Raw genomic sequence first — 26,568 nt, 5'->3', positions numbered from 1 at the left:
TAGTTGTACGTTTAATTTTGTGTAATGTAGTTGTACGTTTTTTTATATTGCTTTAGTGGAATAGTGATTGTATGTGGACAGAAGCTAATGTAGCTAAAGCTAAACGTAATGTAATACTCAAGCCTGATCCGAGCTGCGTGTGAAACAGCATTGACTTTAATTGCAATTGGTCACAGCCATTATCACCAAGGAAAATCTGAGGGAGGCTGGGAGCTTTGGGATTGTTTGAGGAAGACTCAGATGGCTAAAAATATTGCCCTCTATGGGTGGGGCCCAAATGTTTTTTTCCTCTGGGGGTTTTCTAGTGTTTGTGCAGAAGGGGGGAGTTTCAAATGATGCTCTTCTAATTGTGCCCTGCATAGCCTACGCCAAGCCATGCTACACACAGGGTTGACGGGATCTAACAGGGATCTAACAGAGTCAAAGGCAAAGAACAGCCAAATGTACAAGTATAAAAAAGTACATAAAGTACTTATTAATGAACAGTCTTAACTGCATATCTATGAGAGGTAGGCATTAGGCTCTCATTCATGTTTCTGGCTTTGGTGTTGCTGGTGAGTGAGCAAGCTTTGCCCATCAGCCTCATACTAGATTGGAGCGGACCACTGACACACACACACACACTTAATAGCTTGAGTCATGCAAGGACTCATCCATACACACCTCCAGTAATGTAAGGGATCTGGTCTGACTGGTGCAGAGGAGAGGTGATGGGAACAGAGAGCAGAGTCAGAGTGAGAGAGAGAGGGGGGGGGAGGGAGAGAGAAAGAGGGGGAGAGGAAGAGGGAGAGAGAAGAGGGGAATAGATGGAATAGAAGGAAGAGGAAGAAAATCAGTGAGTGACCTGCTGGCCTTGTTCTGAGGGGCTGTTCACATAGCCCTGCAACGCTTTCAAACGGAATACTGGTATTCATTATTTATTAGTATACTATACTGTTTCTTTACTGTGAGATGGAGGAGTTACTCCATTGTGAGAAGATGTAAGCCTTGTGGTTACGGTATTCTTATGTAATGTATTATCGTGGTGTACCTATGGAAGAACTAATGGTTATATCTCTCTCTTTACTTGACTGTCTCATTCAAAGGCACTTGGATTTCTTTCTTTCTTTCTTTTAATCTTTTTATCTTTCTTTCTTTCTCTCTCTCTAACCCTTTCTCCTTGCCTCTCCATTTCATTCCATTTCTAACCTGCTCTCTCAATATATAGCTCACTCTTGTCTTGAGACTCTCTCTCTCTCTCTTCCATCTCTGCCCTCACCCTCTCTTTATTTTTAACTTCCGTCCCCCCCTCTCTGTTACTTTCTTTCTCTCTTTCTCTGTCTCTCTATCTCTTGTTCTCTCTACCTCCCTCCCTCCCTCCCTCTCTCTCCATATTTCCCATGGAAAGAAACAGTGGCAGTAGCTAAATGCTGCTGAAAGAGCTTTGGGGCCGAGGAGGACAAAGGCTCTCTGTGTGTACGGGCTGCACGGTGGCACTGAGCTCCTCTCCTCTCCTTTCCCCTCCTCTACTCTGCTCTCCTCTCCTCTCTCAACTCAGCCTGTGGCGCTGGTGCTGAAAGACCCCATTGGCCCCTCTTCTCCTCTGCTCTCCTCTCCTCTCATCTCCCCTTCTCTCCTCTCCTTTCCCCTCCTCTCCTCTCCTCTCCTCTCCTCCTCTCCTCTCCTCTCCTTTCCTCTCCTCTCCTCTCCTCTCCTCTCCTCTCCTCTCCTCCCCCTTCTCTCCTCTCCTCTCCCCTTCTCTCCTCTCCTCTCCTGTCCTGTCCTCTCCTTTCCTCTCCTCTCCCCTCCTCTCCTCTTCTCTGTTCTCCTCCTCTCCACTTCCTCCCCTCTCCGCTCCTCTCTGTATGCCCGGCGCCCTCCTGGGTCTGCTCTGCTCTGGCTGGAGACAGGAGCCTGGCACTGACCTTTGTGACGGGCAGCGGCCAGGCCACCTAAGCCGGGGGGCCTCAGGAGGGGAAGAGGAGTTACTGGGAGTGAGTGAGTGAGGGATGGGGAGAGGGAGGGAGGGAGGGAGGCACGCTGCTTTGGCTCCAGCCCTTCCATACTGCTGCTTGGAGATCATGGTGCTGTCTGGGCACTAATATTAGGGTCACTCTGAGGCAGAGTAAGTGAGGTAGGCCAGAGAATGGTCTCAGAACACTGGGAACTCACAGGATTAAAATGCAAAAACAAACCCAAAAGCAAAACATTGACTAAGCTTGCTTTAAAAAAAATTAAATAATAAAAGGCAGTTCCTGATGTTGTTTTAGTGATGGAAGGTAAAGTGGACCAGCTATTTGACAAGATGATTAGTACCAAAGCATAAAAGATTTAGTTCAGCTGCCCCTGAATAGGCCGTTATGTTTGGTGTATCACATTGGAATAGACACTGACGTGCACCAGGAAGCCATTTAGGAAACTGTGTACTCTGATTTATCTGTAATTTCACTCAATTTCCTCTCTACTTCTCCATTTCCCCCTCTCTTTCTCTCTTTCTCTCTTTCTCTCTTTCGTTCACTCTGCCCTCCTGTCCATAACAAAAAGATCAGAGAGCAGTGCTGCCATTATCCTGACAGTGAATCATCGCCATCTAGTGTTCACGAGTAGATCTCACAGCTCTGCTGCAGAGAGAGTGAAAGCAGAGAGAGTGAAAGCATTATGGCTTTAGATTAAGAGGATTATTTAAGGAGAGAGGAACTCTTTGTGTTACTGTACATTATAAAGTGCTTGTTACATTGTAATTATATCACAGTACAGTGTAGCTCACCATGCTAATTATCAGTGTATTGCAACTCTATGATACTCTGTGCTTATGTAACTATAGCCTTAAACCCACTTTAATGCAAGAGCCAGTGCAGTTGAGTGATCAAATCAGTGGTGGGTTCAGAGCTTCTCATTCTAACCCTAACTTGAGCTTTATGTAATTAGAACAAAGCACTGTATATTGAACTGTGCTTCAGTAAGCTGCATGACAGTAGCACTGTAACAAGAGTTTATCATGTAGAATCTATTTTTATTTGAAAATATATATTTTTTAAATTTCTCAAGTAAATATTAATGCTGGCCATTTAGCACAAAACAGTAAGTTGTTTGGAGAGATGTAATATCCTATCACGTGAAGAAAAGTTGCTGTGTCTGCAAAAGAAGCAGGAAATCAAGCGTGCACGCCGGCGTGTGTGTGTGTGTGTGTGACTCATAAAAATGCATCATGCCTTCTTTGATTGTTAGGATTGCACCATACCCAGGACATGCTGAACTGTATCACATGCTCATCTTGTTATTGGTATGACAAACACCTGCATGCTATCACTACCAAGGACCTGGCGTCAGTTCTCAGTTACACAACAAAGTTTTTATGCCTGTTGTATAAAAATGAGGCTTTGTCCTTGTGTTATCCACTAATGATGACTGTTAACCTACCTTCACAATGCTGCAGAACAAGGCTCTAATGGTTGTTGTCTTTAAGTTTTAGGGGGTATTTTATGTTGGCCTGAATATAAGGGAAAAAATGTATTTTTGCTCATGTTCTTTTCGGGAAGTAGTCATTTAGTCCATGGACAGAAAAAAAGATGTAATTATTGTTGTAGGGTTAGAGTATGTTCTCTACTATTTGAGCCCTTGAGTGTTTTTCGTTTTTTCTCTGAGGAGGAGGAAAAGGAACTCAAAAAGCATTTCTCGTTTAGTCTTCTAGAGCACTTTAGAGACCAGTTTGTCTTTGACAGGAGGGAGGGCATTCTTGTAGTGTGCCAGCCTGCGGTAAGGTCTTTGTTTACTCTTTACAAATTCATATGGGGCGATGGAGTGGAGATTTGGTCTGATTGGTGTCCTGCTGTGAATATCGGGATAATTCGCTCCCACAGTTGTGACCTCAGTGATCACTGCTCTTCTGGACTCTTTAAGCCCCTGGTATTAACCTGTCGTAAAGGACTTTTAAATCATCATTCATTTTTAGATTAAAGCTGCACCCCCTCTTTCAATCCATACTGGAATGCGCTCTCATTGTCGCGGGGGTTGTTTCACTTTTTATGAAGAAAAGTATGAGGAAGGAGTTTTTAGTGAGCGAGGTAGAGGACCATTTCACCTTGGGAAACTGGCAGAAGTCAAAAAGTTTGTGCTTCAGCCTTACAATGATGCCATTTCTGGCAGTAAGCCATCGTTAAACGACCACTCTCCATAAAGTGGAGGGCATTCAGTCTCACACACACACACACACACACACACACACACACACACACACACACACACACACACACACACACACACACACACACTCAAGAGGCATCAGTCAAAGCTTTTCCCCTTACAAGGCTTTATTACTGCCAATGTAACTCAGCGACTTCTCTACAGAACACAGCACAACTGGCCCGATACACACTCTCTATGTGCTGTAAATAGCTTTGGATGAGAGTTCCTGTCAAAAGCATGAATGTAAAATGTAAATCGTATAGATCTCCAGTCAGAGCAATTGGAGATCTTTGGGTTTCATTTAATGCTCCTCTCTTGCTACATGCATAATGCAAGCACCACACTTCCTCCCAATCTGCTGAGAGGGATTTCATGCATGTCAAAAGACAGCTCTGCCTCGGCGGACATCAAACTCTGCCAGCTAATGACCTTAACAAAGGTGTCAGAAAGGGAGAAAGTGCTGATTAGCTTGTTAGCCCAAACAAAAGGCTTCCCAGACAGATGGAGAGGACCATGGGAGAGTTGAAATGTGGAGCTTTTTAGTAGCCACTCAAACTTCCTCCCTTCCCCTTAGCTTTTTTTGTTTTGTCTTTTTTGTTCTTGTTAATCCCCAGCGGGATTAAGTGTGTGTGTGTGTGTGTGTGTGTGTGTGTGTGTGTGTGTGTGTGTGTGTGTGTGTGTGTGTGTGTGTGTGTGTGTGTGGCTGCTGAGGGTCTCCCACTGAGAGTGAGGACATGTATGGGGTGTTCGGGGCACCCTGCTGGGATGCTCTTTTCATGTGCGGTCTCCTGAACACACCCGCCGAGACACACAGCAGCAGACACACAGCAGCAGACACACACACACACACACACACACACACACACTCAGCTCAGCCCCTGCAGCCCCAGCAGCTCTCATGTGTAGGTTAGTTACTCCTCAGTGTATAGTAGAGGCAGAGTGAGTGTGTAGATTAACATCACCAGAGGGTGGAATAGTAGGCGCTTGGAGATGTGTTACTTACTTACTAATTTTGTATTAAAACAGCCACGATTGAGCAGCAGGATTGCGGTGATGGATTTAATAACTGGAGTGAATTTGTGTTGTAACATGAATCAAAAATATTTTTGTAAGTGTGAATAAACTCTCTAGTGCACCTCCGTTGGAAAGTATTTTGAAAAGACTCAGAGCACAGAGAAGTAGAGGCTTGAGCAGCCCTACTTGGAAGACCCAACCAGATACACACACACACACACACACACACACACACACACACACACACACGCGCACACACAGCCACTTGTGCTTTATCTCTCTGTCTCCCGGTCTGTCTTTATTTTTCATCCACCCTACCTTTCTCTCTCTCTCTCTCTCTCTCTTTCTCTCTCTCTCTCTTCTCCCTTTCTTTCTTTTACTCTCCCTCTCTCTGTCAGTCTTCTGCATAGATGGAGTTTGTGTGTGTGTGTGTGTGTGTGTGTGTGTGTGTGTGTAGAAGGGGGTGGTTGGTATGGTGTGTGTGTGTGTGTGTGTGTGTGAGAGAGAGTGAGAGAGGGGGGCAGCAGGCTGAGAGAGCTGGCGGCAGTGGAGCACTCACAGATGGCTAAGATTTCATTCGCTGGAGAGCCGGATCACATGGGGATTCCTCGGCTTCACACACACACTCTCACACTCGCACGCACACACACACACACACACACACACACACACACACCGAGGGGCTGGACTGGGGGGTGGAGGAGGAGCAGCTTACAGAGTGCTTCCACTTCACACAAACACATGCATGCAGTCACACACACACACATTCACACACACATGCACGCACAGCCCCGTATTTTACACCGGCTGACTGGCGCTGACTTTTGACTGGCTGGACCTCTGAGGAGAATCGCTGAGGCTTGGGCTCAACATGTGCTAGTGTGATAAGTGGATATTTGGGAGTTCTGTAGCTGCGTTTCTGCTTGTTGTTGTGCTAAGAAGTTGAGCAGGTTTTCATTTGGAGATGTCTGAGAGATGCAACATCCTGAGGACTATCACGGCAGCGCTGTGCTGCTTCTATCAGAAGAGCTCCGTCATCGGGGCCAAGGTGAGTTTTCCGGAACATCTTCCTGTCCCATGTGTCATATCAACTTTCCTTATTAACGATTGATTCCAAGTAGCTGTATCAGGCTGTGCCTGTTTGCGTTTCTTAGCTTGTCTTGATACTGGTCCTTACTGGTTGATGCTGTCGGTAGGTCTTGTACGGGAATCGGTCATGAGTCAGAGGGTTTCCTCTGCACTATCATCACCTGCCTTTGTCACCGTGAATCAGTCGGGTCTAGTGGTCACCGGCCGAATGGGACAGATGGTGTCACACGCGGGTGGGACTTGGGAGGGGGTCTTGCTGTCCATCGCTAAAACCCAAGCGCTGTGAGCGCCTGTCAGATTCAGAGTGGCAGGCTGCCGCTGCTGCGCTCTCAGAGCTGTGTGTGTGTGTGTGTGTGTGTGTGTGTGTGTGTGTGGAGGGAGATATACGGCTGGTTTCATTAGAGTAAGTGAAGAGCATCACCAGGCTTCTCTCTCCATGTGCCACTTACCGGAGATAGAGTGAGAGTGAGGCACGCTTTAGGCGCATGAATGAACCTGTGTGTGTGTGTGCTTACACTGAAACACACACGCACATGCACATGCATACACACACACACACACACACACACACACACATACATACAAACACACACACACACACACACACACTCACATTTTGGGGTGGCATTAACTGAATACAGCTTAGATAAATCCACTTACAACCTACATTCAATCACACTAATTACCATAGATGCTTTTGAAAAGGGAATACAGGGACGCCTTTTTATTTTGTTTTCCCTTTTTTGAAGATTTGGGGATTTTCAAGAGCTTTCACTGTGCTGCTGCCACCAATGCCATAACAGGAAGAGGATTCTGAGCTCTTTATGGAGGCGTGCCATGGGAGTCAACACTAGAAATAGAGATGTCCTCCTACATGTGTGTGTGTGTGTGTGTGTGTGTGTGTGTGTGTGTTAGTTTAGTTTCGTGTATACTGAGGTGATGCCTATCTGTAATGTTAGATGGATGACGGGGGGCAGAGTGGCTTCAGGAATTCAGCGATTATTATTAGACGTGAAGAACACAGAGAATATTATGAGCTGGCAAAAGGAACGCATCACACATCCGCCGAGCACACCGTTGATGTATTTATACCATCCACTGGATAATCACATGGGGAGAAATAACAGGGACACATCAGGAAGTTGGACTAGACAATGTATGGATTCCTGCTCTGTGTATGAAAGACACATAAGTCACATATTGAAGAGAATCTGAACAGCAATTATGTGTGTGTGTGTGTGTGTGTGTGTGTGTGTGGGTTTGGTGTTCTAGGCTCGATATCTCTTTTCCTGTTCTGAAAATAGCAACCAGTTTGTTTTTGCTCGCGTCTGGCTGTTGGGGTCCAGTCCAGTCCAGCCCAACAGCAGAGGTCCTCCGCTAGAACATTGGGGCAGCATTATTTGGACCCTCGTCCCTAAAAATAGCTCAGAGGCGAGGTTGTCATGGAAACGCCAGCTTCCTGGTGCTGCGCCTGCGGGGCCCTGTGGCACGGAGGTCCTGAGCAGACAGTGTGTCCAGTGTGTCCAGTGTTCGGGCCACGAGTCAAGGGGCCATTCTTCAGAGGTGGCCGAGAGAGACGGAGAGAGAGAGGGAGTGTTGTGTGCAGGTGGTCCCACCTGTGGTCAGAGCTGGAAGCCTGGCATGCCGACTACGCCGGGTATTGGCTAGCACCCTCGTTTTGTGGCCTTCTCAGGAAAGTGACCACCCCCCAATCCCCCCCACCTAAGCCTGGCACCCATGAATAGGGCAGCTCTGATAGGAGGCTCATGCAGCTGTGAGCGGGCAGGCAGCCCCTCCTGACCCAGCCCCCTCGCAACCCAACTCCATTAAGCAGCCCTTAAATAAACACGGCAGCCAGCTTAACCAGGCCGCTGCATTAACGCCCTTACACATGCCGTTCACACACTGGACACTCATGCCAGGCATCTGTGGCAGCGGCCAGCCCAGCAGAAGCCCTGAGTGTGGACACACACACACACAGGCATGCACACTCAAACACACATACATTCAAAACCACTCCTGCAACAAACACGCATTCATACAAACATAGCCATGCAATTCACATGACTACACAGACATGCACACATGCATGCATGCTTGCACACACAAACACACACACACACACACACACACACACACACACACACACACAAATGCACACACACACACACACATGCACACACACACACACACACACACACACACACACACACACACACACACACACTCATCTGTCTGGTAGAGGGGGCAGAGAGAGCCAAGGCAAGGCAGAGTAGCTGGAGATGCACATATATGCGCGCACACACACACACACACACACACACACACACACACAGTGTGTCCAGTGTGTCCAGTGTGTCCAGTGTGTCCAGTGTGTCCAGTGTGTCCAGTGTGTCCAGTGTGTCCAGTGTGTCCAGTGTGTCCAGTGTGTCCAGTGTGTCCAGTGTGTCCAGTGTGTCCAGTGTGTCCAGTGTGTCCAGTGTGTCCAGTGTGTCCAGTGTGTCCAGTGTGTCCAGTGTGTCCAGTGTGTCCAGTGTGTCCAGTGTGTCCAGTGTGTCCAGTGTGTCCAGTGTGTCCAGTGTGTCCAGTGTGTCCAGTGTGTCCAGTGTGTCCAGTGTGTCCAGTGTGTCCAGTGTGTCCAGTGTGTCCAGTGTGTCCAGTGTGTCCAGTGTGTCCAGTGTGTCCAGTGTGTCCAGTGTGTCCAGTGTGTCCAGTGTGTCCAGTGTGTCCAGTGTGTCCAGTGTGTCCAGTGTGTCCAGTGTGTCCAGTGTGTCCAGTGTGTCCAGTGTGTCCAGTGTGTCCAGTGTGTCCAGTGTGTCCAGTGTGTCCAGTGTGTCCAGTGTGTCCAGTGTGTCCAGTGTTCGGGCCACGAGTCAAGGGGCCATTCTTCAGAGGTGGCCGAGAGAGACGGAGAGAGAGAGGGAGTGTTGTGTGCGGTGGTCCCACCTGTGGTCAGAGCTGGAAGCCTGGCATGCCGACTACGCCGGGTATTGGCTAGCACCCTCGTTTTGTGGCCTTCTCAGGAAAGTGACCACCCCGATCCCCCCCACCTAAGCCTGGCACCCATGAATAGGGCAGCTCTGATAGTAGGCTCATGCAGCTGTGAGCGGGCAGGCAGCCCCTCCTGACCCAGCCCCCTCGCAACCCAACTCCATTAAGCAGCCCTTAAATAAACACGGCAGCCAGCTTAACCAGGCAGCTACGTGCTTGTGCCACATGCGTTCACACACTGGACACTCATGCCAGCCATCTGTGGCAGCGGCCAGCCAGCAGAAGCCCTGAGTGTGGACACACACACACACAGACAGACACACACACACATGCACACACACAAAGACACACACACATGCGCGCGCACACACCTTGCGCGTACGCACACACATGCGCGCACACACACCGCGCGTACCGCACACACATACAAACTCGCGTGCATTGCAAACACACACACACACACACACCCGCGCATTACTTGCGCTGCGCGTACAGGCACGCACGCAGCCACGCATGCACACATGCACACACACACACATGCATACATACACACACACACACACTCAGGCACAGTGGAGGTACATTAGCTGTGTTAGTCAGATCAGTCTACCACCAACTATCACCAGTTAAACACCAGTCATTTGGGATTAAACTGTTTCTTCACCACACACACCATACTGTATATTGACAAACAGTGTTCATACAGTTTCACTTAAACTTGGAAAAGTGTTGATCGAATCCAAGGAAATGGGTCCATCGCAAGCCCAGCCCATCTCACTGCCTAATGGTCTATTCCCAAAGACTTGCCACACACACACACACACACACACACACACACACACACCCATCTGTCCCTTTATGCTGGGCAACAGAATGAAACACTGGGAAGTAGGGGCATTAGATGCAAACATGGGAAGCCATTACTGAGATACATCTAGCATCTATGGATGAAAACAGAGATGATGATTGGTCAAGCAGGTCTCGTGGGGCTGAGCGAGTGGAGATGTAACGCTCCGATGATACGGCCTGTTTACCCGTGGACAGGAAGGGTGAGGCCAGAACCTCCAGTCTCAGAGATGCCCCAATCATCTCCTATCTCTCGGGAGCAGGAGCACTCATTACATTGCTTTGAAATGCTCATACAGGAAGCCTCTGCCAACCATTGCTTTAATACTGTTTATTCAAAGTTTAAGGAAACAGTAAACATTTTGATCATTAAGTATACATTCAAGGCTTACATGTTCCCCTGAGGTAAGCATTTAACCTTCCTTGAGTTAACCACCAACCTTCCTAATCTGTGATGTTTCTCTTCTCAACATGGGCTTTAACCATTTCCATTCTCACATGCCGGCGGATTACCCATGTACGGGTCGAAGTAAAGAGGATTTAGCGCAAAGGAGTCGAGTCAACGCGACTACATGAGAATCCTTTCTCTCGTCGGTGTTCATTATATCAAAGCGGCTTAGGATGGGGTTGTTTTTCCGTTCGTTACTCTGGTTTGGAGATCATCGGGTCATCAGCTGGGGCCTCTCTGGCTCATGAGTTCATGGTGTGATCAAGCAAATGTTCTCAGCTCCGTCGAACATATTTATAATGTTGTGGCCAAGCTGGAGTGATGTCAGGGGCCAGGGCAAGCCAGGCCAGTGGTGGGAGGGCTATTTCATGAGCCAGCACATCAGGAGCCAGTAGTATAGTCTTGTCCTGATGAGATAGCAATACAATAAAAAAGATTATCAATGGGAGCTATCTGGTGTGCAGATCATCTCTGATCTTATTGAGGTCCTCTCCTGCTAGAGCCTGCACTCATCCAACTTTGGCCTTAAGCTTCTACTTGTCCTGATGAGATGCCTTATAGCAGATTATGCTGTTGAAATGATGAAACTGGTCTTTTCATCAGAGATCTCACTAGAGATCTACTTTGTAATCAAGACTGCAAATAAACAATGCCGACTACATCTCTACAAACGTTGGCCTCTTGGTCGAATCTTCAGCTGGCCCAGATCCTTCGGCTTCGGTCAGATCAAGTCTATCTTTGAATCTTCAGAGCCCTAGTTGGATTTATGGCACACTTTTGACTAACCCACTGACAGTGTGGTTCTGTTTGGGGAGATATGGTGTGTGTGGGGAAGAAACACTTTAGTCTCAAATGACTGAAATGACTGGTGGTTAACTGGTGATAGTTAGTGATAGACTAACAAGATCTGACTAACATTGATCCTTTTAAGAATTTGTTTCCTTTAAATCAGGGATCACCAAATGGCGGGCCGAGTCTGGACTGTGACGTGATCCTATCCGGACCCAGACCATAATAGCCTAATTTAGATTTTCACGTAAGATTTCAAAGCTGCGCTAAATGTTTTGTTGGTTAGGATAACAGCATTTACTTCAGGAGCTTCAGGAACCATCATTTCGCTTGCTGCTACTCAGCCAGTGAAATCTGTGAATTCTGGTAAAGTCCGGTCACTGAGTAAAGTAGCCTAGGCTACTATGGAGAAGAGACTGATAGCCTGAAACGAGCGAGGAGAGGAGTCGGGACGAGAAACAATCAGATGGATATCTAAGTTAACGATAAGTAAATTATTTTCAAATCATCGATTGCTCAAAGAGGAGAAAGCTAGACAGCGAGAACAGAGCTTTATATAACGATACGGGGGCAATACCATGCAAAACTGTCACGTCCGTAACGCCAACTAAATATGGATGTGACCGTTTTGGGCGGAATTGCCCTGGACCTCTTCTATATATTCTGAGACAGGCGATTTTAAGAGCCAATTTGAAGCACCTCTACTAGACAAAGCATATATTTTGAGCAAGCATAGGGTAGGCTAGGCCCATTCAACAGTGAACTGAGACCACAGAATATTTTATGATTTAAGAAGGCAATATGATTGATCCACCACAATCTAGTTAAGCCTACATGCATTCACTGCCCAACAACGTGATATTCCTGGGTTTCCAGGATTTCGGGTCAAAAAAAAAAAAAAAAAACTTGCTGAATAATGGGTTCAAGGAACCAGCTGTGCAATATCCATCCTTGTCTCAGCTCAAATTTTAATTTTAAGTTCACGTTAAGATCTTAAAAATAGCCAAAGCTACTCAGTTTTTCTCCCCAATTACTCTTATCTTGCCTTATTTCTCCTCATTTCGGATGTTCCCTTTTAGGCTACTTATTTTATTTCACATTAAACATTAGGCCTAGGCCTACAATCTTCTATTTCTTGAATTTCCCCTTGGGGATCAATAAAGTATCTATCTATCTATCTACAACTAGGCTCCATCCATCCTAATATTATACATACATACATATACATAGCCTAAACATGCACGTTAAACATTATGATGCTCCAGACCTTTGCTTGATTAATTGAATACCCCTGCTTTAAATGTTTGACGTACCTGTAGTCTCATACAGCTAATGTCCTTCCACTGTGCTTGTGTGTGTGTGTGTGTGAGTGTGTGTGTGTGTTTGTGTGTGTGTGTGTGTGTGTGCGTGTGTCTGTGTCTGTGTCTGTGTCTGTGTGTGTGTGTGTGTGTGCCTGTGTGTGTGTGTGTGTGTGTGGCTGTGAGACAGGCCAGCAGACAGAGGAGAGATGCTGTGGTCACTCATGTGGAATATGCCAACACATGGTCTTAATGCAAGGCTGGAGAGGTCTAAACGACCGGCTGATGAAAAGGCGAGAGGCATTGCAATGATTGATTTGACGTGCAAATGCACCGGCAGAGCCCCCTCGTGATGGCTGGTGGGAGGGGGGGTTGCAAAGGGGTTGCAAAGGCTCCAGCTATTTTTAAAGTGTGGGCTCAGGCTTTATTAGTGCTATGGGGGGGCTTTTAGTAGAGGTAAGAGAATGGTTTATTGCCCCAGGGTGGCGAAGCACTGGCTCGCACCAGTTATTCCAAAGCGGTGCCAGGGAGACATATGGGCATAAACCCCCCCAAAAAGTCACTTCTAGAAACTTTCTCTGTAATGCACTTTAGAAGAGAGACAGAGGAGAGGAGGAGAGATGTGTTCTTTCCAGAAGTGTAGATGACACCTTGGACATCTGGATTTGAATAAAAAATAGAAAGCTGGACAGAAAGAAACACACACACACACACACACACACACACACACACACACACACACACACACACACACAGATCAGAGTAGGCCAAAAAAGAGAGAGGGAAAAAAAAGTGTGTGTGTGTGTGTGTTGAGTCGCCTGGTCGCTGTCATTCGCGGCTTGTTGGGTGTTGTCTTGGCTTGGCAGGCCGGGGCATTCTGTTCTGCCCAGCCCAGCCCGTACTACAATAGCTCTGCCATCTGAGTTTATTTTCTGCCCCCACACACGGCTGGACTCATGTGCCTATGGTCCACACAAAAATACCCGTACATGACATGAGAAGAGGAGAGAAGAAGGTATTTCCCCTGTGGAGAGGACAACGCCTCTGAATCTAGAACTATCACCATTGTTCCATCAATTTACAATAGCATCTCATCTGGAAGCTGAGCCTAATTGAATTAGTAATTGATATAGCACCATTTATAACTGGCAATGCTTCAAGGAATTTATAGACACTGTGGCCTTAGCCACTTAAATGTGACACTTTGGGGGCTAGCAAGTAGCAAGTCAAAAAAACCTACAGACAATGTAGGAGATGTGGAGACAATGGTTCACAGTTGAAATGGGACTTGTTCAGAGTCTGTATAATTTTTTAAGTATAGAGAGAGAGAGATGGGGTTGGATCAGGACATTGTCACCGGTCGGACCCGAACCCTGGTCCCCGTGGACACTTGAACCCAAATGTGGTGTAGACACTGCAGCCATTTGTGTCCCCTGTGCTTCCTTTTAATCTGTATCAAGCGTTAGTGAAAGATCCCTGAAGTTCAGCTGAGTGGAATTTAATTTAGCTTAATTTATTTATGTAAGCCATGACCAGTAAGCGTTCTCTGAGGGTGTAGTGTATCAAACCCTCCTTTGGGAACAAACCCATTCTGGTTTCCAGCTGTGTTAATGTAAGAACAGAACAATACACACACACACACCTGCCTGCATAGCCTCAGAGTTGTTCTCCTGGCCTAAACTCTGCAAGAACTAGCCCACCTAAGGAACACATGGCCACCATGCTCTCAAATTGCAAGTCTTTTGTCGGCATATTTTAGACGGAACGCTCTACACAGCTCACTTCGCCCGTGACACACAGAGTTCACGCCCGCTGCCAGTAACCGTGGGAACGGCATGCCTGTGCCCCCTGAGGAATGACACATGTTGTGTGTGTGTGTGTGTGAGAGAATGTGTGCATGTGTGTGTGTATGAGTGGTGCATGTGTGTTTGTGTGTGTGTGTGTGTGTGTGTGTGTGTGTGTGTGTGTGTGTGTGTGTGTGTGTGTGTGTGTGTGTGTGTGAACACATGAACAAGAGGCCCCAGCAAACCCCCTGGACCCCTCACACTGCGGCTCATATGTATGGTGCAGTCAGTTTACACTGCCTGAGGGAGCGCCCCTTGCTCATGCGCCGCAGTGTTTTTCTGTGTACAGAAACGCCTCATGGCCAGTCAACATAAAACCAGATCTAATGATCGCCATCATCCCCTCACCACCAGTCCCGTCAGTGGAACCCAGAGCTGAGTGTGTAACATATGAGTGTGTAACTTCAGCTGTGTCAATGTGTGTGTGTGTGTGTGTGTGTGTGTGTGGTATGCTAAACAACATTATCTTTGCATCTATCTCATAGGCGCCAGTCAACAGGCACTCCAGTGTGATCTGTTGCTCAGGCGGCCCTCGTCATGTCACCTGCTCTCAGAGGATATCAAACAGACTACTCTGGGTGCGCAGCTCACAAACTCCCTTTTTGAAGACTGGTCTCCTTTTTTTTTTCGAGTGTGTGAAGCGCTCTTACTTCCATTGGTTATAGTAGAAGCTAATTGATGTAGCATACGATTCGCAAAACAGCAGATATTCAGTGGCTTGTTGCTGGATGCAGGAACAGCACTGGGCCGGCAGTGGGACAGTGAAGGGATCTATGTCTAAGTGTGGCTGCCTGCTCTCTGGGTTGGGGGGTTGGGTGTGACCTGAGGGGATGCTGTAGGGGCTCTGAGTCTGATCCAGGCTGTGCTGACACTGACAGACCTACTCTGCCCCCACGTCTGCCCCCACTTCCGCCTGCAGTGCAACCCCCAAAGGCACAGGAGAGCTCAGTGAAAGTGACAGCTTGCCCCCCCTCCGGCCTGTTGGTGATGCGCCCGAAGCTTGACAGGCCTCTCCACCCCTCCGTCTTCCCCTCTCTTCCTCCCTCCCTCCTTCTGTCTATCTTATACAGTATTCACCAGCACCATAAGGCTCCCATCCTCAGGGACAGCCCTCGCGTCAGCATCTTAAATCTGACACAAGCCCTTTCAGTCGCTTTGGCTTTCTGTCCCGGCCATCGTCTGGGCTAAATAAAAGGGCCGTGGGGTCAGGGGTCAGTGAAGCGCGTCTCGCGCGAGAGACGTCACTGCTGAACAACGCCGGTGCGCCACGGCGCGCTGTGCCAGGCTGCACTGGGCGGGAGTGGACATGTATTATTTAATAGCGTTAGCATCTGCTTGTCAGAGCGGGTTTCACTGAGTGTTAGCACAGGGGCAATGAAGCTGAAGACCCACCACAGTGCTTTAGTCACCAATGACATCGTCCCCCACCACACACACACACACACACACACACACACACACACACACACACACACACACACACACACACACCCCAGACTGCCCTGCACCAAAAATACATTTCCCCCATTCCCTAATGAAGTCTGCCCACTTTAGCGTCTTATATGAGAGCTCTCACAAAATAACACAACAGTTCACCCTGGCCATAAAACCTATTTTAATCTGATGAACCCAGGAGACTGATGCTCTCTCTCTCTCTCCTCCCACTCACTCTTACCCCTCTCTCTCAATACCCCTCCCTCCCTCTCACTAACCCCCCTCTCTCCATCTCCCCCTCTATCCCCCCTTCTCTCTTTCTCTCTCTCTCTCTCTCTCTTAGATGGGACCTGGTCATAAAAGTATATTAAAGTGGGCACGGCTCCATGTGACTGTCAGTGTCTGACTCGGGCTACTTAATTAGCTCTCGCTAGAAAACAAACAGCATCCATTTTCATTTAGAAGACACGTTTTTCCGCCCCTGCAATCACCCCAGTGCACACACACACACACACACACACACACACACACACACATGTACACACACACACATGGACATAAACACACAGGCTTCTCCCTTGCTCTGTTAAAAAATTAAACAATTTCCAGGTGCTTGACGTCAATTTGATTTGGCATGTAATTTGTCGGGCCGTGTTGGAACACTCAGATTTGTAGTCCTGTGGAGAGGGGAAGATAGAGAGGGAGAGAGAAAGACAGACAAGAGAAAAGTTGGCATGTGTGGCATATTGATGAGTTTATCCCCTTTGTGTACATGTAAATACTATGTTTGATATTAGGTAATGCTATTTACCTCAAATTGATTTTTGTAGATGTATCTGCAAGTGTAGGCATATAATATGTGTTTACAATAATACATTTTTTTATTTCTATTTTTTCCTACAGTATAGCACTATTGCTGAAGCTATTACTGTCCTTTTAATATCATTTACCATTTATCCTTTCATTATTATTATTATTATTATATATATATATTTTTGTTTTTACTTTCCTTTCATTATTTCATTTTATCTCTATACCAATACTTATGTAAAGTTGATTATTAACATGTTATACTTGTAGCTTTGGCAACAGTGACTTTACTCATTCATGCCAATAAAGCACCATTTGATTTGATTTGATTTGATTTGATTTGAAAGAGAGAGAGAGAGAGAGAGAGAGAGAGAGAGAGATAGAGGGGAAGAGAGAGAAAGAGAGAAAAATGGTGTGTGTGAGTGTGAGTTGGGGGGGGGTTGGTTTTCCGAGAGCTACTGTAATTGGCTACGTTTCCGGGCATGCTCAAGTGGCCCTGGGTGTTTTGTGAAAGTAGTAGTTTTGGTCACTGGGGTTCAACAGGCCACATTCTGAACATTCCAGGCGGCGTTTCACTCCTCATGTCCAGGAAGCCGCCGTTTGGGAGAGCGAGTCTCGAGGGGCCAGTATGCTTTGGTCACTCACTGCTGGATTACACTCATTCTCTTTAATGCACTCTACGGAATCAAAGTTCTACCTCTGGGTTGACCTCATTCTCCTTAATGCACTCCACGGAATCAAAGTTCCACTGCTGTATAGACCAAAGCCATAAAAGTGCAGCTCTCACCTCTCTCTCTCTACTGAAGGACTGTAAACAATTCAGCCATGCTGCATCAAACAGAAGCATCTTGAACTCAAAGTATCTTTCTGCAGTATAGAAATATTTCCAGATTGCGTAATAGTTGATGGGGGTCATTAATCAGTGGCCAGTTCGTTCCACACAACCGGTCCCTGTGTCCTTCACCCCGTGTTCGTTGTGTGAGTGGCGTCCAATTGAATGGCTTTTTTTGTTTGCTGTCAAAACAAACGAAACAAAAGGATGCCACCACTGGCAACACTCAAGAACATTGTGAACTCTCTCTCCCTCCCAACATTTCTAATTAGAGTAACTCCCTTTGGTTGTGTGAATGAAAGAGAGAGAGAGAGAGAGAGAGAGATTTGGGGAGGAGGGAGGGGGAGATGGACTTCTCCACTAAAACTGAAAGGTCTTTGTTAGAAACTGATCCCTGTGTTGTTCTTATTTTGCAATGGATAACAACAGTAAAACTAATTACAGCTGAAGAGAGCCAGTTGGTCTTTGCACTTGCGATCAAGATATTAAATGGTCTCTAGTCCAGGGAGTCCTATAATTCAGCAGTGGAGGCACTTGCCTGAACTTACACCCTATGTGGGGGAGTTATGTTCTGCCATCAGGAACTATCTGAACTTATGCCCCATGTGGGGCAGATCTGTTCTGCCTTTAGGAACTATGTGAACTTATGCCCCATGTGGGGGATATCAGCTCTGCCTTTAGGAACTATGTGAACTTATGCCCCATGTAAGGGAGATCGGTTCTGCCATCAGGAACATCAGGATTTGTTTTGCCTCTGAGCAAATAGGTTCCACCATCAGCAGCTGTCTGGTACAGCTTTTTAACAGTCAGTTCCAACTGTCAGGCTCCTTCTGTCTGAGCGGACACATGGAACCTAGAACAGTGAAACAGACTATGGTGACATTTAGCTTAAAACCAAACTTATCATCAACGACGAGCAACTTTAATAAGCAGACTTATCATGTTTATTGTGTAGTAAGCCACCCGAGCATGAGCACAAAAACAGCAGATTTAATTGGATTTGAAATGCTTCTGGAAAGTATCCCTGCCCTGGAGGGCCCAGGGGGTGCGTCGGCTGTTGTTGCATGTCAGCGGTGGGGAAGCCCATTGTCCTTGGTGCAGTCGGGCTTCCTCTTCCTGACGGGGAGATGGCTCTTTTTTTCCTGCCCTTCAGTGTCTGATGACACAATGTGTGTTTTTCCCCAGTCGTCGGACTCTTCTGAAGGCCAGCCTGAGAATGAGTCATAAAGCAACATAGCACTTCAGTGTCATGTGTGTGTGTGTGTGTGTGTGTGTGTGTGTGTATACACACGTACAGGTGAAGGTAGGGCCTACCCTGAGGCCCAGGCGAGGGAGGTGTATGTGTGTGTGTGAGTGAGAGAGAGAGAGGGGAGGACGTAGGCGTAGGGGCAGGACGTCGGGAGGAGCTCCAGGACGACTCATTCCTATCGGAAATGACAGCGCTGTGTCTCCAGTCACAGCAGGTAGAGAGTCCACACTGTCCACAACAGCAGAGAGAGAGAGAGAGAGAGAGAGAGACAGGGAGAAGAGAAAGAGACACTACGAGAGGCACAGAGACAGACAGTGAAAGATTGTAAGAGGCAGTATTAGAGAGAGAGAAATAGAGACTGAAAGACATACACAGAGGCGAGGAACAGACAGAGAGAAAGAGATAAGGATTGTGTTTGTGTGCTTGGCAGAGAAAGAGAGAGAGAGAGAGAATCAATTGAAGAAAGAAAGAACTGGTCGAACATCAACATACACACACACACACACACACACACACACACACACACACACAGAGGAGTGTGGAGCGGCTGGATCGGGCTGTGCCTGTCACAGCCATGACTCTGAGGACGCTGCTGAAAGAGCCTGTTGTTCCTGTCTATGTGCAGTTCTCCCGGGACAAGTACATCATGGACGGGCCACCAGAGAAGCTGCGCAGGGAGCTGGAGGAAGAGCTGAAGCAGGCCAGCGAGGAGCCCCGCAGCCACGCATGGTACCACGGAGCCATCCCCAGACAGGTAAGGGCCCTGATGCACACGCACACACACACACACACACACACACACACACACACACACACACACACACACACACACACATACATACATACACACTTACATACAGCACAACGCGTGTAACAGACATGGGGAGCTAGGCACCGGACACTACACACACACACACACACACACACACACACATACATACAGCACAACGCTTAGACATGTAACAGACATGGAGAGCTAGGATGTATACAGTAACTGCACATACATAGTTCACTTGGAGAGACTACATCAACAGACAGGTAGACAGACACACACACACACATGTATTGCCAACATCAGGCACAGGACACTGCGGTTTAACCAGAAAGAAATATGGGACATTTCCAAGTGGGAGGGACACTGCTTGAGGTGTTTGGAGGGATGTAATAGACTTGGAATGATGTTTACTGTTTACTGGTTTTAAATGTGTCTGAAACATGTCAACAACATATTGATGGATGAGACGGTGGAGGTAGACTAGAATGCTTCGGTCTTGTCTTCTTTTTTTGACAAACTTGTTTTTCATGCACTCATCGGAGAGTGTGTGTGTGTTTGTGTTTGTTTGAGATCTGTTAGTGAAAGTCATGCTGCTTCTCTGGCAGGGGAACATTCATGTCTTTGTGAAAAATGATAATGAAATCACGCAGCATGCTCTGCTGGCCTTCCTGGTGTAACGAGGCCGAACCTAGAGAAGGCATGGAGAGGATGCGTGCGCAGTGCACGGACGCTGGAGACTCCAGGCACAACGCTGTCAACACCACAAACACATGGGCTCCAGTTACAGCCCACAGTGCAGGCAGAGCAGCAAACGACCCCGTAGAGGATCTATGACACATCAGGGCTTTGTGCATCTCTACTATCAGTCTGTTGGCTATCTGGTCATCATTCAAACAGACGTACGCCAGCCTCGGGCCATAGCCAATTCTGGGTCTCGCTGGTGATTTACGTCATCAGCATCGTCCAGGTGGGACTGTGCCAGGTTTGCATTAGAATCTCAGGTGTCAGAGCCTCACTGGTGATTCCACTCTGACTCAAAACAGATAAGGCTCCAAGGCATCATGCCGAATCACGGTCTAAGCCTCATGTCTAAATGTAACCGCATCTGCAGTGCCTCATGGCTGGGCTCACTCCAGCATTCTGCTGGTGACTGGATTATCATTCCACGTCAGGGCTGGTGCATGCCAAAGCCTCACTGGTGATTAAATGATAGTTGTGTCAGACATGTCCCAGATTGGGGTGGTATGGGATTTGGAATGGAGATCAGCTGCTCATCGCCATTGCTAGATATCAGCAAAGATCCTTGATTACTAGCTCCGCTTTAACCCTCAGCAGCGCGAGATCAGTTCTAGAGTCTTGCTGATTATGACATCACAATGCCATGGTATCTTCCCGGGGGTTCCATTCCGGGCCTGACCCCTTCTAGCACCAATTGCTCTTTCTGTGCTGTGACACCTGCAGGCCCCTCATGTCGGTCATTCCAGACTGGCACCTCCTCTTCTCTCCTTTCCTCTGTCCACCGAGGACAAGCGCCTTACATACCTCCCATGCCATCTATGAGACTGAGAGCAGAGAGCGAGAAAGTGAGAGAGTGAGAGAGTGAGAGAGTGAGAGATAAATACTCGGCTGTCAGTGGATTCCCTTGACCAGGCAACTGTGGTGGACACTCTGCTTTCACTCTGCTCTGTTGTGTGTGTGTATGTGTGTGTGTTTGGGGGTATGTAAATGGGCGCCTGTGAACATTCTGGTTGGTCTCTGTTATGTGTGTGTGTGGGTGGGGGTCTGAGGCAGTGGGTCAGTGTAGCTGTAAACCTGTGGCTTGCATTGCATGAGGGCACAGCTGAGTATGTGGGGACCCCGATGGACAGGTGCCTTAGGGGACACCAGGCAGCAGCAGCAGCAGAGGCTGCAGCAGAATGCCAATGATGAGGAGACAAGATGGTGTGAACTTGTGCAAGATTTAATTCACATCGCTGGGGTTGGGTGAACCTCTGCAGTTTGCTATATGAGTCCAGTTTCCCTGCCAGAGAAGCAGCATGACTTTCACTAACAGATCTCAAACAAATATGATTCATTTCTTAGTTGTGTTAATATCTTAGCTCAGGATTCCAAGTGTCTCAGTAGCACACATGCAGACTAGAGGAAGCACGTGCAGTTATTCTTCCTGATGAATGGGGATATTAAAACACATTTCCTGTGTGGTTATAGGTGAGGTGCATTTGTCCTCCAGTGGCCAGATATCCAAAGAGTCAATCCATATAGAATTCCCCAAAGGCTTCCTGCTTGAACATCTCAAATTTGCTTCCTATCTTTAAGCAGTAAACAACTGTCCTGAAAAATCCCCTTCTTGTAAGAGAACCTTTTGACAAACTTTGTGATTTTAGGTTGATTTAGCCCACAGGGATGGTTTAAACACGGCCAGCCCTCACAGAACCACACATCATGTTGACGTTGATGATGATGGGAGCTTAATTTATAAATGTGTTGTCCTCTTAAGCAACCCTGGGTGTTGTTCCCCTCTGCAGCTGCGGCCTCGACCAGACCAGTCAGTTCATTTGGCCCAGTGCCCTCATCACTCTCTCCCTAAAAGCCTGACTGTGTTGCCTGACCCCCCCCCTAATCACATTAGGAGCAGTCTACTCCAGTCTGCTGCACCCACAGCTAACACCACCCCTGCCCAGACCCCCACCCACCACCTCATCACTACCCCCAGCGTCTATTGTTTCCTCCCACACACAGAACTCTACTGTCTCACTCAGTGTGCAACACGTACTCCTCTCACCAAGGCCATTTTATTATGATTCATGAACTTGGTATGGTTGTTTACTTCTGTGTTGTGCTAGTCTATGACTAAGCCTGTGACACCTTCAGTGCTTAACTGACTGTTTCCTAGGCGCCTGTCGTGTGACGCGTGGGACACTAGCTCCTCTCCTGTTATCAAACAATTCACTTGCGTTATTCTCTGATGAAGATAAGATAAAGCACAGAAGTACTGGTTGGTTAGGCTCATATCGTTATCACACACTGTAACAGGGGTTTAGGCCTGTCATGCTCCCCCCCTACAGGAGAAGTTACACACACACACACTCACTAGAAAAAAAAGTGTGGGGAGGTGCGGGGGGTTGTTCAGGGTTCAGTGTGTGTGTGTGTAACAAGGATAGCACTGGGCCATGAGTGCCCATCTTGCGTCTTCTTTCCCCAAAATGGCAGTCACTGGGCTGGGCTAGCACGCTGGGCTAGCACGCAGTAGCTTGAGAAGTTGTGGGTTCAATTCCTGGCCTCCACTGTTGTGCCCTTGAGCAAGGCACTTAACCCCGAGTTGCTCTGGGGAGAATGGCCCTTGTAATATAATTGACATGTAAGTCGCTTTGGATAAAAGTGTCTGGTAAATTAATAAACACAAATGAAAGCGTACCAGCTTGGAGCACACAGACACACCCTTCCATCTCACACACCATTGTGGCGTTCACAAAGGGTGCGGCAACACGTAGTACAGTCCACACAGGTCATATTTACAGACACGGCCAGGTGTCTTTCAGCAGGAACAAGTCGAACCAGCCGGGCAGGGCAGGGGTGGAGAGGAGAGGGAACAACACGCATCTAGGGGCTGTTCTACACAGATGATCTGTTCCTACTGATTCCAAGCAGTGATCCAGTAATCCTGTTCTAGTTAAACACCTATGTGTGCAGCATTTAAAGGATTTTCATTTTATCCTCAGGTGCTGCTAAGCTGAACTTTCTCTTTGACGTTGGCCACAGGAACAAGCCAACTTTTGGGGAAATGAGCTTAATTGCCATCTACCCGAGAGTTAGATACACAGGGGATACATACCATTCTCTTCTCTGCTAAGCTAGACTAACAGTGTGAGACTAGGTTATTGCACAGATAGAGAAATTAAGCATATATATCCTCTTATCTAATTCTGGGGTAGACAGCAAATCTAATAGCAATAGCAAAGTTAATTTCCCAAAAAGTTGGCATGGTCCTTTAAACCGATTTTGAAGCGATTAGTATTACTAAAGGTGACACAGATGTTGCAAGACAGGTCACACCCTAATCTAGGTGTACTGGTGAGAAACTAGAACAATGTTGTTCCCACCAGTAAACAAATTAACAAAGGCTAAATTGTCTGAAGTATTACATAACTGCTAAAGATGTACCCAATATCAACATCCAGCTCTGTGAATACCGTCCTGTGACAAAAACCAACCAGACATGTAAAATAAACCCTTCTGTATCCAAACAGCTGTTTGAGATTACATGGAGGAATGGGTCTCCAATAGCAACTCTTATGCAGTGAAATGGGCCTTTGAAAGTGGCTTTGATTTCAATCTTGTTCAACACAGTGTGTATTAGTGGAGTGTGTGTGTATATGAGTGTAGTGCACTTATAGCATGTGTGTGTGTGTGTGTGTGTGTGTGTGTGTGTGTATATATATATATATATAGTATATATACTGTAGACTCATGCCATGCAGGGTAATTGGAGGTGTTTTCAGTGTGTGCTTATCCGGGGGCATGTGATAGTGTGCCATAACAGTAGAGCTCAATGCCCACACACACACACACACACACACACACACAAACAAACACACACACATACACACACACAGCTTTACTAAGAGTTCAGACCCCTGAGAGGAAAACACCATTACACAAGCCGTCCCCAGAAAGCCTGGTGGCATCAGCTGATCTTAATAGCTTTTAATATCACTCTTCCTGTGTGCAGTCTGAAGCCTGATTGTTGAGAGAGGGTGTTTTCAAACTCACAGATTTTTAATTAAATTTCCAAACTCTCCAGTAGCTGCCTTAAAAAAGATTGTGCAAACAGAAATGCTTTAATTAAGGATCCTGCTGTAGTCCAAGAAAAGGTTTTTGGTTTGCAGGTCGATGGAGAGGGAATTTGATGAGATGATGAAGTTGCTCGTAACATTTTCAGTTCAAAATCATGCTGCTGGTTTGACTCTTATGCAGCGATGATGCTTTTGAATGTCATGTTGATATGATGATGCTGTGTTGATGTTGATAACCACGTCACACTGACACAGCGACTGTAGTTACTGAGGAAATATCAGCTGTGGGTATGTTGTGTATGGGCCACCCAGAGTGCAGGAGATTCTGGGCCGAGACAGGGCCACATCAGGGCCAGATGTCTTCTACTGTCAGCTGCTGGCCACGGCCGTGTCATCTGATACGTGTGGAGATTCCCATATGTAACCAGCTGTTGGGACTCTGTGGGTGGTGACAGCCCGGATGATGGTGTTGTATGCCTGGCTAATGTGTGTGTGTGTGTGTCTGTGTGTGTGTGTTTGTGTGTGTGTGTATGACAGGTGGCGGAGAACCTCGTCCAGAGGGACGGTGACTTTCTGATCCGCGACTCGCTGTCGAGCCCGGGGAACTACGTGCTGACGTGCCAGTGGAAGAACAGCCCACAGCACTTCAAGATCAGCAAGCGCGTGGTGGCGCTGAACGAGGCCTACTCGCGCGTGGAGTACCTGCTGGAGGCGGAGGGCTTCGACAGCGTGCCCGCACTCGTGCGCTACTACGTGGGCAACCGCCGGCCCGTCTCTGAGGTGGTGGGCGCCATCATCTTCCAGCCCATCAACCGCGGGCTGCCCCTGCGCTGCCTGGAGGAGAAGTACGGCGTCGGGGCCCTCCGGCCAGACGGAACCCACCTCGCCGACCGCAAGAGCCAGACCTCCAAACGCCTGAGTCTGAACATCCTGAACGGACACAGCCAGGACCAGTCCATCAGCAGGGGGAACCTCCTCAGGTGAGTGGGAGAGCCATCTCAAGGGGATGACACATAGGGCCACATTTTGAGCAATGTTGCTGGACAACCACTACCATGTGTCATTATTTGTTTGATCATGAAAATTTGCCTAGTGATGATTAAAAAAAATAAAATATCAATGGGAACCTGCCAGAACAACCATGCTCAGGAACATTGCTCAAGAAGTTGTCAGCTTTAGGTTTCTTTGCAAAGCCCTTAGCACTGCCGATAGGGAACCTCCAATTATCACCCATTTCGTTAGAAAATTCTAAAACAACGATGTTTTTAATACTTCAAAATAACATTTGATAAATTAACCTTACATTTTTCAGTAGCCATAGGTGTGCAGATTTGAACAAAATCTGGTTTGGTTCTTACTGGGGCTTTTACTGCCTGAAATATCCGATTTTGTTTACCGCGCTCGGAGGTTAGTGCTGGCCTGGTGGGTCGTCTATTCCCAACCTTTCTCACGGCACATCAACGGTTAGCCCGAGAACTCTCGTCGCAATTCAAAATTCCATTGGAGCTCCAAGCGGATTTGGGGCCTTACAAGACTGTTTACAGCTCTTCGAGTCACAGTAAAATGTAATTTTTGGTACATAGCTAATTTAGATACACTTATGGTGTGGGTGCCTGCTTTTCTTTAGGAATCCGCCGTCTTGGTTTGTATAGAAATGAATATTATTAAGTGACACATACACGTAAGAGGGCGGAAACACGGGACTGGTGGTAATAGGGGGCGATCCGTTACTAAGGGAGAGGGAGAACCGTCCTGTGATTTCTGTTAAGGGCTGTTATGAGGAACTTGCTTGAGGGAGTGGAAGAGCATCTGCCCCCATGGCACCAGTTCAGGTTCTACCACCCAACCTGTCCAGACACGCAGCAGATGTTTTCCTGTAATCAACGTGATTAGGACTAAATGATAAAATTAGTCATGCAGGAAATGCTCTGGGCATTTTATAGGTTAAATTCTTATGTTTTGTAACACAAACACATTATACTTGACTTAATGTTTTACATTTTACATTTTTAATCTTGTATCTCTCTCTTCTACATAACAATTACTATATTATTATGATCAGATTCTCATTTCCTCACTTATGTCTTACTGTAAATAGATAGATAGATTACTTTATTCATTCCCAAAGGGAAATTATGGTGTTACAGCAGCAATTAATAATGTAAACATATATCACACATACATACAAGTTA

The 26,568-nt window shown here is 47.1% G+C and overlaps 1 protein-coding gene across 5 annotated transcripts in view; it reads left to right on the top strand.

The window, feature by feature from the left end:
- bcar3 (BCAR3 adaptor protein, NSP family member) overlaps positions 1-26,568 on the top strand; it is a 73,885-nt gene that overhangs the window by 39,766 nt on the left and 7,551 nt on the right. For 3 of the 5 annotated variants that reach the window (XM_048252631.1, XM_048252632.1, XM_048252635.1), the window contains 2 exons: positions 19,434-19,562; positions 24,914-25,356. In XM_048252631.1, the coding sequence (XP_048108588.1) occupies positions 19,434-19,562; positions 24,914-25,356 (572 nt within the window). Of the gene's footprint in view, positions 1-5,944; positions 6,227-18,814; positions 19,023-19,433; positions 19,563-24,913; positions 25,357-26,568 lie in introns of those variants that run through there. The other 2 variants (XM_048252633.1, XM_048252634.1) reach the window with 2 other exon arrangements.

This window comes from Alosa alosa, chromosome 9, assembly GCF_017589495.1.
Source record: "Alosa alosa isolate M-15738 ecotype Scorff River chromosome 9, AALO_Geno_1.1, whole genome shotgun sequence".
Classification (NCBI taxonomy): Eukaryota; Metazoa; Chordata; class Actinopteri; order Clupeiformes; family Clupeidae; genus Alosa; species Alosa alosa.
Note: the sequence above shows the minus strand (reverse complement) of the source record. Positions and strands in the feature narration are given on the sequence as shown.